General features: G+C 40.9%; 1 protein-coding gene across 6 annotated transcripts in view; it reads left to right on the forward strand.

Annotated features, from left to right (window-relative positions):
* DUSP22 (dual specificity phosphatase 22) overlaps positions 1 to 16,226 on the forward strand; it is a 43,420-nt gene extending 27,194 nt beyond the window's left edge. For all 6 annotated transcript variants that reach the window (XM_062494281.1, XM_062494458.1, XM_062494199.1 and 3 more), the window contains 4 exons: positions 2,403 to 2,452; positions 7,722 to 7,796; positions 9,339 to 9,510; positions 12,395 to 16,226. In XM_062494281.1, the coding sequence (XP_062350265.1) occupies positions 2,403 to 2,452; positions 7,722 to 7,796; positions 9,339 to 9,510; positions 12,395 to 12,580 (483 nt within the window). In that variant the 3' untranslated portion in view covers positions 12,581 to 16,226. The remainder of the gene's footprint in view (positions 1 to 2,402; positions 2,453 to 7,721; positions 7,797 to 9,338; positions 9,511 to 12,394) is intronic.
* The last annotated feature ends 49 nt before the right edge of the window (positions 16,227 to 16,275 follow it).

A 16,275-nucleotide genomic window follows, 5' to 3' on the forward strand; every position in this document is an offset into this window, starting at 1 on the left:
GCTGAATGATCCTATTATTATAATTATTATTTCAACCAAGAGAAGCAAAACTAGATGGTAGGGTGGGATCCTCAGGAGTTACCAACTCTGGCCAAACTGTGTTTGGCTCGAAGTTGCTGAGAGTTTCACTGTTGATTTTTGTGGGAGATGGGTTAGGTCACTGCACAGTACTTTTGAAATCCCACCTCTATTTCTGAGTTGAGTGTGTGATTATTTCCTCACAGGGAGGAGTCCATCACCACAGCCTTCCAAAAACGCAGATGATATACATCAGTCAAAATACCAAATTCCAGTAACTTAAACCATGTCCATTCTGAGAAGATATATTAATAAGCTAACGGGCTGATGCTGAGCATTTGGGAGCACAGTAATGAAAAGTGTGCTGTGGGCTTCACTGCAAGTTGTAAGAGCTGAAGATGTCCAAGATCAGGCTTTGGATGAGCCATTCAGGACCATGTGTTCTTTCATAGGCTGGTTTCATGCTTGCTTGCAGTAGTTGGAACTAACCAGCCATGACAAAAAAAAGAACATTGCAGGTCTTAAATTTGTGTTGGTGCTACTTCTGCTTTTAGAGTGAACATGACCTGAAAGCCCCTCTGCACTCAGCCTGTGAAAAGCACTCAGCATGTGCCATAACTTCTGAAATCTGTGGAACAACTTGCGTCAGTGCGTGCTGGAGGAGTGAACCTTCTCGCATGCACTGCACTCCAGAGCTAACCCATCTCCTGCCCTCAATTTTCAATTTTTCAATGGTACGGAATTGCTAGAGGTGATGGGGAAAGAATAGCATGTAAATTTACTTTCGGGTCTCAGGCCCTCATTTTACTGGAGTGACTCACTTGAAGTGATACTAGTGTCCAAGATAAACCTCTCAGATGTGTCATACAAATGCTTATTATCATACTTAATCTCTTAATATAGTTAATTATCCTTGGCTCAGCAGCCTATCAATGTCAATATGAATATTACTGCTACACTATCTTTCTAAGTGAATGTGTTTACAAGTTGTTTTGGATCAACTTTTGGCTGTGGAGCCCTCCTGGTTTCCCACAATGTTTCTGACTGCTTCTGATTGTTTCCCACAATCTCTCTGACATAGTGGTGAAGTTTGTGCACCTTGCAGAGGTGTGTCATGGTGCCCCTCTTGTAAAAGGGCTTGCTCTTTGTGCAATGGCAAGTGAAGGAATAAAGTGTATGTAGGGGAAATATGGAGGGGTTTCTGAACCAGCAAAGCAAAGGGTTTGTAGATGATGCTGCCTCAGGTAGCCACACATTTGAGCAGTGAAAATTCCTCTTCTTCCCCCAGCTGGCAAATAAAATGCCTGGTAGGTGCAGATTGTGTTCCACCTTGTTGGCAAAGTATCTCTTGTACATAGATGTGCAACTTTCCATGTGTGGTGTTGAACATGTGGGATTATTACAGGGGTGTGCATTGTTACAAAAGGCTAGATTAAGGTGCATTTTATAATGACCCTTTTGCTTGAATTATTATCTTTACAAGTGCATCTGAAGAATTAATAACTTGGCATCTAAGTTAATTCAAAAGAGTTCCAGTGAATAATTTAGTTTTTGCCTGTCTGAGCTGCAGATTGTATTCTTGGAAGTCCTATTTGAGAAGTCAGCTAAATGTGCTTTCCGAAGTGTTCTATTTCTTAACAGTCATAGGAGCAAAAAAACCTTTGAAAATAAAATGACAGTTGAAATGAGCATTGACAATGCAAAGCAGTAGCAGTAGGATTATAAATATGTTGTTTTAAATATACCCAGTAACATTTTTATTGCATCAGAAATGGTTATCTAACTTCCCTACTCGATCTTGTAACTTCTTACGGTAGCTGACTAAGAAAGAGACGCTAACTTTGTGGAAGAAAAGTATGTGTTTTATGGTTGTCCTTCTTGAGGGTTTCCAAAAATAAAAAAACCAAAATCCATGCCACAAACATGTTTCTTCTTTGAAATACATTTTGTTTGCTTTATCAACTGGGTAAAGAAAAATGATTGTGAGTTTAAAAGAAACTGCATATCGCAATTTCAGGTTGTAACATCTGTTCACAGAAAGGGAAGGGCAGGAGAAGATGCAACTTCATTTTCCTAGAAAAACAAGAACAATTATGTTTTTGAAGAAAAGTTTAGATCTTTTTAGGAAAGATGCTCCTTTTTTTAAAAGCTCACTACTGAGCCTTGGGGGAAGCATGACTAAGCTATATGCTGGTGTCTTAGCAATGTGAAAGCAAATGTTTTAAAATCTGACTGTATAGAGATAATCTCTGCTTGTCTGAATGATGGTGTTGCTTTCCTCAAAATCATTAATATTTCAGTAGTCTAGAGCAGGACTTTTACTGTGCTGGATTTATATGTTTAACTTCAATTTCTTCTCATACATTTTTTGCTTCTTTACACAGGGAATGAAGTATCTGTGCATTCCTGCTGCTGACTCACCCTCGCAGAACTTGTAAGTATTCTTTAAAAATAAATAACAAAACCCCAGAAATCTCACGGTACTATGATACCTATTTTAAATTTTCTGAAAGCTTTGATTCTGATCTCTAATGAGTATTACACACATGTGGGGTTAAAACTGTTAAGAAAATACAATAACACTTCATTTCATCCTGCTTTTTGTGTGTGTTTGTAGGAGGCTTCGTATGTAAACACTCTTCGCCTTAAACTTCAGGAATTCCTTAGTGAGTTTGGGCCTAATTCAGTCACAGTTTATTCTAGCCACTGTTTTTGTAAATCTTTGTGTTTGGCTCCCCACCCCCCCCCCCTTTTTTTTTTTTTTTTTTAGTGCCAGCTGCAGCCATTAACAAAGCAAAATATTTGAAAGAGGTTTGAAGCCTGGTGCCTCAAGGGTTGAAATAAATTCCTCACAGTGGGCCTTCAAAACAAAGTCCCTGTGTGGAAACTGTATCTGCTGGGGACTTCTTGAACCTGCCTCAGAAGTCCCTGCTGCTCTTGGTATAAGCTGCCATGGCAGGGAGTTTTCTGCCCTGCAGTGACTCTCACCTTGAGGACGTAGGTACTGCCACTACAGTGTCCAAACCTTGCTCTTTCTCATCTCTGCTAAAGTTCACATAATGCTAATTGACTTACACCTGGTTTTAATTGAGCATAGCAAGTCTCAATTCCAAAGAGAAATCAAAAGAACTTGGATGATGACCAGCTCTTTCTTCTAGAGCTCAATGTTTATCTTGGGGAGAGGTGAGGGGGGTTTCAGCCACATCCTGCTACCAAGTTTTGGTAGAGAAACAAGTAGTGGAAAGAGGCCTGGTAGGTACGGAAGGAAGTGCAGCACTGCTTTTCTCTTGTATCACAGCAATATTCTGGCTTATGCTTCTGGGGGATATTTTTAGAGCCTGTGTTTTCTCATACTCTAGAAAGATTCCAGTGTGGCGCTTGATGTGTGATGATTTGTCTTTTCATTCTGCGTTTCTGTCATGATTTTAGGGGAAGGGAAAAAAAAAAAAAGCACCACACCCCACCCGCAACAAAAAACACCCTAATCCCCTAAATTTCAGGTCTGTAATGAGAAGGTAGATAGCTTTTGTCATGGACAGCTTCCATGGCCTTAATATTTAGAGTAAAAAGAAATGAATTTAAATAACTATCCTTTTGGCAAGGAAAGTTAATATGAGATTAGAGGAAAACATTCACATGTCATTAACTGTTCACTGGCATTTTGAGGTGTGTAGCATTTTTGACGAAGTTTTCTAAGTCTGCTTCCTTTGTTAATAGAGATCAGTTGGGAATGGGAAGAGAAAGGATGGCATTTATGATGAACGTTAATAAATGTACAATTCCTTCACTGTTAAATGTCAAGGAGTTATATTGAAAAACCAGTTCCTGTGTTTGAGCTGGCTGGCGTAATACCAAGGCTCTTAAGGCTTCTCTAAGAAGATAGAGTATTTGCATGGGTATTGTTCCTGTTATGCTGCAGACATCTAAAATACTTGCTTTGGTATCAGGTGTTGCAAGCAAAGGTCATTACTTCTAATACTGATACATTCTATCAGTTAAAGTAAAACTTGATGAGTAACTGATTTTTCTTTTTTTTACTTTATGCAGTCCAGGCCTTCAAGTGAAATCAAATCATAATGCTCACAAGTAGCACCATTGCTTGCTTTGCACGTGCAGTCTTCTGAAAGCAAGAGGAAGTTGTCTTTTTTCAGCCTGTGAGGACTGGATGCAATCTACTGCCTGTGCCCACTATGGAGGGAGGGAGGGAGGGAGGGAAGGAGGGAGGGAGGCATAGCTAGGGAGCAGGAAAGGGAATTGGTCCCTCTGCAACATCTTTGCGTGTCTACCTCCCTCTTCTGAAAGAGGCATTCTGCTGGTGTCAGGGAAAAAAAACAGCTAACCAAGCAGCATCCTGTGTTGCAGGTCCTTGTGTTCTCTTAGCCATGGTTGACAGGCACAACTGATGTGTGCACACTGCTCTCCTGTCTGTTTCCCAACAGCAAGGGCCAACTGGAAGCCTTTTACCCACTGAATTTTGAGACTGTGAGCTCTTAATGCACTTCAGTTCAATTTTTCTGAAGGAAACCTCTGGTTTCTTGTGTGTATAATGTACATTTACTCCTAGAAGACTTGTTTAGTGGAGTTCTTTTCCTCAGAGGGATGACTTGCCAGGGAAATACAGCAGGGATTCCCCTGTTAGCATGTGGCTGTTCACTAAAGTGTCTCAAAAGCTTTATTTTACTCCCCTTTTCTGCCCCTAGCAAGCATAGGAGGAAAGCAATTGCTTTTCAGACTCAAGGTACTTCCTAGATGTTAAATCAATGTTTTTCCTGGTCTGTGAGAATTTTACCTCAGGCCAGTAACCGCTCCAAAAATGTCATCTTCTGTAGAACTCGTCACTAAAAAGTTACTTCTACAGAATTAAAATCTTCCCTTCCTGCCCTGTTCCAGTTAATTGTCTTTGGCTGTGTATTTCTAAGGAATTAACCTCCAACAGTCAGGTGGCTAGTGATGATAATACAGAAGCCAGATGACCTATTAAGAGGAGAAAATTTTGGTAGATTTTTTTCTTTTACATCACCAAAGGAAAGAAACATCAAGATGCTTCATCCTATGTGATTTGGATGCTGTCTTTTTAACCTTTATAAATACTTGTAGGAGTCCAACTATCAATGAAAGAAAGAAAATAAAGCTCTGGTATCATAACTCTGCTCTTGGTCTAATTTTGAATTATGCAGCATGCTAATGCATAACTTTAGATAACTTCTACAATATCCTGGTAGGGGTGTTGTGCTGGTGCTTCTTTCTGTGGTGTTTTCCCACTGTGAAGATGATGCAGTTCAGGGCCCAGCTTTCAGCTGGGAGAGCCAGATATCATGTTATAAATTGTCGTGACATCCAGCAAAGGGGCTGCAAATCAACACATTTGTCAAGTGCTTTCCTGTTAGAGATGATAGTCAACTGTTTTGTGGTTAATGTAAGACTTACCATTCTTTGTGTCTGGCGCTTGCCACACCGCTAACTGGTCCTCAATCTTAGTTTTCATCTAAACATGATTTTACCATAACTTTGAAAATGAGTTTAGGCAGCTGTGTCTTCTGGCTCAAGAAGAGACCCTGATGCCATAGGGTTGTGGTGAAGTACATACGTTCTTTTCTCTGGCTCAGCGTGAGGAAGGGCCAGGGTGCTATAGAGCAGCACTAATTTTAGATGTTACTATTTATCTTCTCATTTTCATGAATGCCTGTAATCACACTTGAAAACACATGAGCAGTGAGGAAGGGTGAAGAAAACTGGGTGAATGGAGTTCACAAGGTTCAGTACTTTGCAAAGGTGTTATGCTCAGTCACAGATATTTTTCAAAACAGAATGTTGGAAGTGTCTTGCCAAAACTTGTGCAAGGCCATTGAAACAAATTCACTGGTGCATGAAGTTGCCTTCCTGGCCAGATTTTCTAGAGAGAAAGAGAAAAGATGAGAAGATTGGGTTGTCAACACAGACCTAACCAAGCTGCATCTGAGTGAATGCTTTCAATCTCAGCTAAGCTCTTCATTGTGCAATAGCAAAGCTTCTTGCACACATAGCCAGAGATCTTATTTGCTCTCTAAGTTTGTTTATGTGAAACTTCTTGAGCTCCCCTGGCAGACCTGAGCACCATGATTTGTTACAGCTCAGCCAGTAACAGTGGTTTGGCATGGCAGTCTGAGTACACATGCATTTGTAAGGCTTTTTCTTCACTTATCCCACATACTTAATCAGTTTATTGAGAAATATAAACCTCTGAGTTGATCTGCTGTCCTAAAGCTTGGGATTGCATTGTGCCTTGAGATTTTCCAAATAAACTGCTCAGGTCTTCTCTAGCTCTGTTTTCTATGTTTTATCCATTGATTCAGGAACTGTACTGGAAAGGGAGTCCCAAGCTTTGGGATCTTTTTTGTTCATTCCAGTTAGGTATCCTTGCCTTTGCTAGTTCTGCAGGCAGTGACACTCTATTGCATCAGTGTTGTCCTTCAGGTCGGGAGTGTTTACAGTATCAGCAGCTGCACTGTTAGGCAGGAAGGGAAGCTTCCTTTTATGTGGGCATTCCTGATTTTTGTGTGGCTGCTGGTGCTGGGCTGAGGTTTTTTTCTTTTACCCTTGTGGTATAATATTCACCCAGAAAGGGGAAACATCTTGAATACAGGACGTTGTGTTTCATGGGTGTTGAGCGCAATGTGCTTTCAGGTTTGCCCTTGCCAACAGGACTGCCCTCTAAGAACCTCTTTCCTCTGCCCACATTGCCCACTTTGCTACTGCTTGTGAGCTTGAATTGCAGGAGCTCTCAAAGGCCACAGTGAGCTCCAGCTCTTTTGAGCTAAGAGGTTCTGCTTGCAGCTGTGGTGAACTGCAGGCAGTGCCAAAGGCTTTGCTGTCAGAAAGGTTGGGTGAGCAACTTGAAACTGAGATGCAAGGAGGCAGTGCTACATATTCATTCAGATGATGACAGCTGCCCACTTGCTGTCCTTCACTATGCCCCACTTAAAATGAAAGGGGCATATGTGAAGGATAATGAGATTGTAAAACCTAAAGTTTGAAAACTAAAAAGTTTGAGTCTTCTCTACGTTTTCTCGTCTGCTGCTTTAAACAGGTGGACTGTAGGCTGGCACCCTGAATATGGGCAGAAGGGGTACTGCTGTCTGGAAGGAGAAGACTGGAAGGAACTAAAGGAAACGGGGCTTGAACTGAGCATTTTTTCATAGCAGAGACTAAAGGGAGTGATTCCACATAGCCAAGCAGAAAGTCTTAATGTTCAGATATGACCTAGCACATGGGTTGAAGGAGGAAGTAGAGTTAAAGTTAAGCATAAGTTTGGATAGCAGGTAGTGTTTCTTTGTGAGAGACATCATGTCTGGAGAACTGCTTGTGTAGTTGTGCTGAGTTCCATCTGACATCTGAGCACACAAGGACATGGAAGGTCAAACCACTGCTTTAAAGAAGAATCAAACACAAACCAAAATAAAGATTTGACAGACATCAGAATAAAGTTTATCACACTGTAGTGCCTAAAAAACTAGTTCCTTACTTGGATAGAGTGGCATATAACTTATGTTTTGTGAGTTTTGTGTTTCATTGCCAGACAATAACTTTTACTTTGTAAGACCTGTATGCAATTCTAAAGTCTAGAAATAGCGTGAAGTGAGCTTTCAGATAGATTTCTCTCTTTCTAAGTAGTGATTTTACTAAATACAACACTTTCTTCATCCCCTTTCTGCTTTTGTTTTCAGAGCAAGGCATTTCAGAGAGAGCATCAAATTTATCCATGAATGCCGGCTCACAGGTGAAGGCTGCTTAGTTCACTGGTATGTATACTGCTTGCTAAAAAAACTTTTTAAGGGGTTTTTAAGGGTAATCTACCTAGATTTGGATATTCATAATTTTAATAAATTAGTGATCATCTCCCCTCTGTAGCAAAATACTCTTGGACTGAATTGCCCCCTTTATTCAAAAAGCCCCAGAAGAACTGCAAGTGCTATTAAAACCTTATGCTAGGACTTTTGAGTCTCTGGGGTGGGCAGCTGCTTGGAGATGAAAGGAGCCCAAGAAATTCTTCTTGACCTTCTCTCATCAAACATTTTTGTAGGATTGATTTGACTAGGAATGTGTTGGCTGGAGACACATTATTTATTTCCTACCATTTTAATCACTGTATTTCTAAATGTGATTTCCATAATCCTAATAATTTGATTAGTTTCTCTAACAGCTGTTTTGGTGACTTCAGAGTTGTTTAAAAAAACCTGTCTGAACAGGAATTGATTTTTTTTCCCTCTTTCTCTTAACTGCTGAAGCATTCAAATGTTGCATTTGCTGATAGCAAGACCCTGATTGGAGACATGCTCCTGGGACTGTAAAGAATAGAAAAGGAAATCCCACCCTGGGTTTTTTCTTGCTCTCTGCTATTGGTTGTGGTCTTTGTGCTATATGTCCAAGGGACATATCTGAGTCTATATCTGGAATCAGAGTCATCTCGTGATTTGAACACTGGACTTGTACACAGGCCCTGAGCATAAATCCTCACTTTGCTGTTGACTCATGACAGAGCTGCGCATGAGCCGTTTGGTCAGTCTTGGTGTATGGAAAACAGGAATAAATAGTCTGAATACTCACAGAGTTTTAAAAAAACATGTATTTAAATTTGTGAAGTGTTTTCAGAAACATAAAATGGTGAAAACATCTGGTAACTATTTTCTTTTTACTATGGTAAATATAACTCTAACACACTCTTTATACTCTCAGTAGAAATAGTTCTGAGTTTGTCCAGTGTTGTCCAACCAGGCCTAATGAATGATTCTTACTCTATCCTAGCTTTTCATCTGGGGAAACTGTAGTCCTGAGAGTTTAAGCTGCACAATGCAGTGGATAGCAGAAAGAGGAACTCAAGCAACCAGAGATATGTACCTCTTATTGGTTCAGTTAAAGTTCATTTTGGCCCCATGAAATTGCAGCCTTTATTCATGGTGGAGAGGAAACAGTCTTATTTCACTGCTCTGATCTATATAAACAGAAGAAAGAAAGTGGGTGACTTACTTCTGTCTTTTTAAAACTCAAATCTAACTTAGAATGTGTGCACTGCCCCCTGCTTTTGTGACAACTTTGTGCTTATTTCTTCTTTCACAGTCCCATACGAGTTACCACTCAAAACCCACTTTCTTGGTCATGTCGGATTTTTTTTTCTGCTGCATTTGAAAAAGCAGCACCAAAACCATTTAACTCAAATATTATAATATTACTTCCTCATGGCAAGCAACACAGCAGTCTGCTGTGATGTTGAGAAGTGGTGCTTTTAGCTGTGACAGCTGAAGTGCAGCAGTGCTTCAGTGTATTGCACCTCCTTTTCCATGCAGCCTTGCAGGTGTCTCCAGGAGTGTCACACTGGTGGTTGCCTACATCATGACTATCACAGACTTTGGCTGGGAAGATGCACTGTCTGTTGTCCGTGCGGCGAGATCATGTGCCAATCCAAACATGGGCTTCCAGAGACAGCTGCAGGAATTTGAAAAACATGATGTTGATCAGGTAAATGAACTACAAAAAAGACCTGTGAAACATAACTCCCAAGTCAGATCATGGAGTACTTCTCATTATTTTGTGGTCTGTGTGGTTTATCTGACTCCCTGTTTTTGCTTTGAGGGGATGACTTCTTAGTCCAGCCTGCTCCACGAAGGAGATACAGATAGATCTGAAGGTGTCAGGGAATGCTGGATGGGAGAAGGGTTGAAGCACAGCATCTAAACACCTCCTGCCCAACTGTGTTGTCAATCTAGTGGTTGCTTCATGTGAGCTAAGACACAGTTCAAGATTAACACCTTTATGGGGGTGGAAGATAAAGGGTGAATTCTCAGAACAGCAAGAAGTCCAGCCTGTAACTGCCAGTTGCATAAAAGTAGTGGGTTTCCCCCCAACACATTCGTTTGGGAATAGTAAGCAGGAAAGAAATCATTATCACAAATCCTTCCTGTCAAGAGTTAAACTTAGTCCTCATTATGAATTGTGTGTTGTGACCCCCCTCCTACCTTCTGTGTCCAAGACTTAATAAGTTTTCTGATGTTTACGGCAGCCTCAGATCTGACCCTTTTTTTCTTATTAGCCTTTGAAGGTTTTGTAGAACTAGGAAAATCAATGGAAGAGTAGGACTGCCAGAGGGGTTTCATAAAACAAAAACTAGTTTCTTACTCCAAAAAAAACCCCTATCCTATGCAAAAGACCTGCTCCCTGTGGGTGATTGGTGACTTCCACTTACGTTACCAACGTACTGTGGCCATCCCTTCCATTTTCCATTGCTCAGCATGTTGTTGTTGTATGGGCTTTTGTGCCTATTGTGCTTATTAAAAATAACACCAGAGGCAAGCCAAAGCTGGAAAGCAAAATACATGAGACAAAGGATGTAGTTTTGGTTTTTTTAATTCCTTCCCTGTTATTCTGCTGCAGAAAGCTCAGAGTTTAGAAATTACCATTTGTTTTGCATGATGCAGTTAGCAACTGTAAACATTTGTGTTTTTTTTTAATATTTAACTGAATGTTTCCTGGATTGTTTGGAACTGGTGTAAATGGTAGAATAACTGATTTTTAAGAGACAAAAGTCAGAGAGGGACTTTCCAGACTTGTCTCCTTCCTCCCTTACAGTCATTTCTACTCTAATTGGTTTGGTCTAACAGCAATGACAATTAAGGCTGTATGCAAATAGCCTGATAAAGACAGTAACGTCTCTCTTTTTTCATCCACCGTGGACTGTGCATTCTGTCTTTATTCACTGAGGGGGAGGCAGTAGGTTGCAAAAAGAAGTATCCACCTGTATTCACTGGCTGGGCTGTAGTTTCTTACTGTTTCTTAAGAGCAACCACATCCTCAGCAGGTGTCTGTTTACACACCTGATTTCAGTGGAATGATGCCATCTGCCAAGGGCGTGAGCTTTTTTTCAGATTTCAGCAGCATTTGGTGTTTTACTGTGCCACTAAAGGGTGGTGGTATCCTGTTGGCTTTCTGGAATATTGTCCTCTAGACCTTGGTCTTATAGGATGAGGTTTAGTCACTAAGGTCACAAAATAATTTGCACCTGTTCCAAACTTCCACGTGATAGGCAAATCTGAAGCCTCAGGCTGAGGACCTCTTTAAGTAATGGGAGGAAGTATCTACCTTGAGGTCTTGTCTCCCAATGTCCTAGTAAATGATCTTTATGGATCAAGCTGTTCATGAGCCCCAAATAGAACAAAGTTATGAAGGTTAAGGTTTGGAAAAATAAGATTATCCCCACTGGGACATGACAGTTGGAGTCTGTGTTTACTAGTTGCTTCTGCAAATGAGCTCAGCAAAATTGTCAGGAATTGGACAGTTCCTCAGCTGGAATTGTCCTCAGCTGGACTGAAATTCTCCAACAAGCAAGGCAGTGTCAGAGTTGAGTGGATAGAAAAAGTGAACATGTGAAATTTCCACTCTTTCCCATGAGACAGAGTTATCTGTTGGCAGGTCCAAATCAACGAAAAGGCGTGGGGGATTTATACAATATGTACTTATGGAGCTTGTTTGCCTACAGGTACCTTGTGGTAAAAAAAAAGTGGGTTTAAAATGAGATCTCATGACAAGAGAATTCATTTGCGCTATCAAACAAAAAGATACTGCCTCAGCCTCTGAAAGCACCTGAAGATTTTCATCTGAGCTGAAAATTGCTGCAAGCTGAGGAAATAGCCAGAGAAAAGGTCCTAGCATTATTGCCCTGCCATTGCTTGATTCTGTCCTCATCATTTATATCTCTCAAAGCAGGATACAGAATTGGACTGACCATCAGATGGGCTTGGTGCATCTGTTACCATATACCATATTCAGTCATTCATGTCAGTAACATTTATATTCTATATATCCTATTCTGTAGCTTGTAAAACTCATGGGCTATTTCTTCCTAGAAGACACCTATTAGGATATCCACACTACATTTTTTTACTACTGGTGTTTTGTGGGCTCAAGATAAAAAACCTGTAAGAGTGGTTCACCTTCTGATCTTCAACCCTCTTGCATCCTGTTGTGACTTGGGCAGATTGGCTGATCATATTGGCTTCCATGCTAATTCCTCTTATTGTTTGTGTATGCAGCAGGAACAGGGAGATCTTAAGTCCAGGATGTCCTTTCCCAGCAGGTGTTCCTTACTCTGTATTACTCCAGTCAGCCAGGCTGTTCCAGTGTGCCATTTCAGGAGATGTAAGGAGTCTCAGTGATTTCAAATATGTGTTCCTGTGCTGTGCATTCTGTGCTGCTGTTATAGGACATGCAGTATTTGGAGTGCTTTACTTTAAACTGCATATGATCCTAAAGGTTACGGAAATTTTGTAGAACAGGAAGAAGAATTAATTTTCCATCAATTTCAGGTTACTGTTTCATCATTTTGTATATGTATTTTTAATTTCTGTAGTTCAGGCAATGGCTGAAAGAAGAATATGGGGAAAACTCTTCTCAGGATCTGCAAGAAGCCAAAAATCTTCTGAGCAAATACAAAGAGCAGGCAGAGTTGCATCAGACTACTGGAGGAAGGCAGTGGAATAACAACTTCTCATCTGTGCCATCACTCTCATACAGCAACTACACAACAGAGACCTAATCACAAGAGGTCAATTTTTTTTCTTTCTACTTTTGCAAAACATCTTGCCATGTTTTCCATCCCATCTTCCAAGACTTTCAGCAGTGAACCATGCAAACTGTTGATTTATAGAAAGCTTCTTGATGACATTATGTGTGTATGTGTGTGTATGAGTGTGTTTCACACAGTTTTGTAATTCAGGCAGGATCAAGCTCTGTTTGTGCCCAGAGACAGGATCCAGTTACTGTGGCTGAGACAGTTTTTTTGCCAGCCACAGCTATATCCCCTTCTGCCCACATTGCCTGGCATTTACCGTGAGGTTAGCTCAACTCCACTTGTAGGCTAGCAAAGGGCTTGGAGAGATGAAGTCCGGTGATTCAAGCTGTGGCAGTTTGGTATCTCTGCACTAGTAGTGTGGCAAAGGTGTTACTGCACCTGAAGAAGGGAACTCAAGTCTGTGTCTCTGCCGCTCCTGTTCACAATCCACAGGCGAGTAGTAGGTGGAGGTGGGCGTGAACTTGAATGCTAGGCTGAAAGCTGGAGCAGGTGAGATGAGGCCCAAGTACCTTTCCCCCAGCAGTGGCATCTAGGAGAGCAGTGGGACAGACAGCTCTGAGTAATAGCACCTTCAGCCGCCACAGTTGTCTTTGCTTCAGTGCCCATGAGACTGAGCTGTCGGCAGAGCTGCCACAGACCAAGAGCACCCAGGCTGTTACCACAGCTCGGCTGATGTGCAGTGATTTAATCCGTGGTCCCTTGACTGTGCATCTGGTCTCCCAGCATCAGCTTTTCTGGAGAATAGTTTATCATGAACTTCATTCCCCACGGAACACGTGCCTCTTCAGCACACGCCCCTGCGCACACGATAACGCGTCTCCAAAGAGTGGGCTCGGTGTGAGTGCAAGCACCTGTTTCTTTGCTTGTGCTGTGGTTTGCTCTTTGACTTCAGCTACCTCAAAAATGCTGTTCTTGTCATTGTGGTTGTAAATGCAACCTTGAAAATTGCCTTGTGTAATCTTAATCTAACACTGAGTGAAGTAAGTGGGTGTGTGTGTGTGCGAGAATGTGCGTGTGCATGTGTGTTTCACAAATGTCTGTAGTTGAGAAGTTTATTGTTTTCTTTTAAAATTGCCCATGTTTCTCACTGATTTAAAGACTGAGTTGTTGGAATTCCAACTTTCCTGCCATTTAAGCACCACTGTATGTTTTGCTGTGATCAGATTTATAGGAATGAATTTGTACAATATATTTTAAACTACGTTGAAACTAGGGGCCATACCCTGCTCTTGGTAATGTTGTGTGTTTCTGGAATGGAGCCATTACCTGACTCAAGCAGCTTGTAAGACTGTAACTTCAAATATGTCAGTAGGGATGCTGGGCAGTATTGATTTCTGATGTTGTAATATGGGGTTGCCTTGATACCAAGATCATGATTTCTTGTCTTTGACTTGGAGGATGGAAGGCCCATTTTTCTTGAAGATTCTAGAAAATAAAAAATGCTCCCCAAACAGTAAAGATAGAAAACTAAAACCAAGCCCTTCATTTGTTCAAATGTGGTGTATATCATGCTAAAAACTGAGCACTGAGTGAGAAGCAATCAGCATACTAAATAGACTGTTGTGTCTCTTTCAATTTCTTTGGTATTATGGCCTCCCATGCCTTCACAAGATTCCTCTTTGTGTGATTTCCTGCTTGCAGGTAGCAGTGAATTCTTTGGATGGGAGCAAGGCTTTTGGATCAAGTAAACTCTGGCTGTTAAATATCTGTTGTTAAGTATCTTAAAAAAATATGTTATGGCTTGTGAAATACGGGTCATGCATATCAATAATTGCCTAAAAGGACAAAAGGGAGTGGGGTGGAACTGACCTATCCATTTCATCTAAGGTGAAGCGTGCATCAGGGTTCTCATTGCACTAAGTGCTTTAAGTGTACTGAGTATGATGAGAGCAGAATCATCATATCTTTGTTACAGTAAGGGATGTTGCTGGGTTTGGGAAGAGTGCTGGAACTTGTTCTCAAGCTTGCAGCTGAATGAACCGCTGCCTGTTTGGTATATGCAGCAGTTGCTGTGTGATTGCCTGGTAAGAGAGCTACTTAGCTGTTCCTGAAGATGTTGATCTGCAAATAATTGTCTGCTTAACAATTCCAGCCCAGCAGTGTCAATGTTGGCAGTCTCTTCTGTGCTGTGAGGGCAGATGTAATAATTGGAAAATGTTTTCCTCGGTAACAGGGTCTGACACACATTCAGGATGCAGGTCCATTTGTTCAACCCTCTACTCATAATAGGATACGTAGGGCAGCATCAGCCCATCAAAGGGCAGCTTTGTTTGAAGTATTCTGCCTATGGTCTTGCAGATATCCAGCCAGTCCATCCTGTAGCTGGCTGCCAACACTGTGTATCCTATAAAACTCCTGGCACTCTTGTCCTTTCAGTAGTACTACTGTGGGTGCTGGTAAGTTGGCAGTTCTTCTACTGTTCTCACACATACGGTGTGAGAACAGGCAGAATGGAGAGATATCTTCACAAGGCAGAATGGGAGATATCTGTTAATTTCCATGTGTCCAAGATTAGTCTGCACTGTTTTTTTTAAATAGTTTTATTATCTCCAAAGAGTCGGTCTCCTGAACAGGATTTTTTTGGAACTGAGTTTGGCTTAAGGGCCATATAGCCACGTGAGTGCGTTATGCTGCAGCTCCAAAGCAGATACAGGGTAAGCTGGGAAGACGGAGGGAATGCCTTATTGTCAGTGAGTGGAAGTGCTTCTCTCCTTTTGAAAGGCAGAAAGGGGTATTTTCTGCAGTCTCTGCCTTCAACATCTTGTGTAGTGGTCTGTGTGTACTCCATACTGCAGGTGTGAGAGCAGTGTAAGAGCAACAGCAGTCTAAGGAAACTTGAATCTGGTTTGTCCATGTAGTGAGTAGAATGATGGTTTACTCCCTAATTACCACAGGTGCAGAAGAGAGAGCTACAGTTCTCACCTTTAGCCTTTTAGAGAGGGAGAGGAGCTAACACGGACTGAGAATGTGACATGATTTGTCTTCCAAACAGCCTTTCAGTGGCAATTTGTAGGACTTTCCAGCTATCTGGAACGTGACTAGACCCAACTCACCTCTTAATAGTTGACCTTTGTAGTGTAGATGATGCATTCAATTATTTTGTTTCTGTACTTCAAAACACTGTCCTCATTTTGATGTTCACTGGAAAATGTATAAAATTTATAACACCTTATTGGATATCCAGATTTTAAATGTATAATCAATTTTTTGGGGCTGAACTTGATATCCATGTGTGATTATAAGCAAATGTCTAGTGTTATAGAATGTAGGTAATGGGTAAATGCATTAATAGTATTTATTACTGTTTTTTAACCTGGAAAAAGTTGCTTCCTTCCATTTTGTGGTTGAGTGGGAAGATATGGCAAATCATATCTGTTTTATAAAAGGGATAATAACTTTGGTTGCTATAATGGCCACCACTATAAAGATGTCAGTGAAAAATTATAGCAATTATTCCACTAGTTTAAAAACTCTAAATCTGGTAAGCTTCTTGATTCTCTGTCTTCCTCTTCCTGGGCATCTTAGCGAAGCCTTGATTGCTTTTTCCAAATGTTTGTATTTAATACGTTCTACAATTTTTTTATAAATAAAATTAAATGTTAACACCTGATCTAGTTTTGTATTTCTTGAAATCAAGAATAGTGTTCAGATGGCTTCTA

The sequence above is a fragment of the Cinclus cinclus genome, chromosome 1, assembly GCF_963662255.1.
Source record: "Cinclus cinclus chromosome 1, bCinCin1.1, whole genome shotgun sequence".
In the NCBI taxonomy this organism is placed as follows: Eukaryota; Metazoa; Chordata; class Aves; order Passeriformes; family Cinclidae; genus Cinclus; species Cinclus cinclus.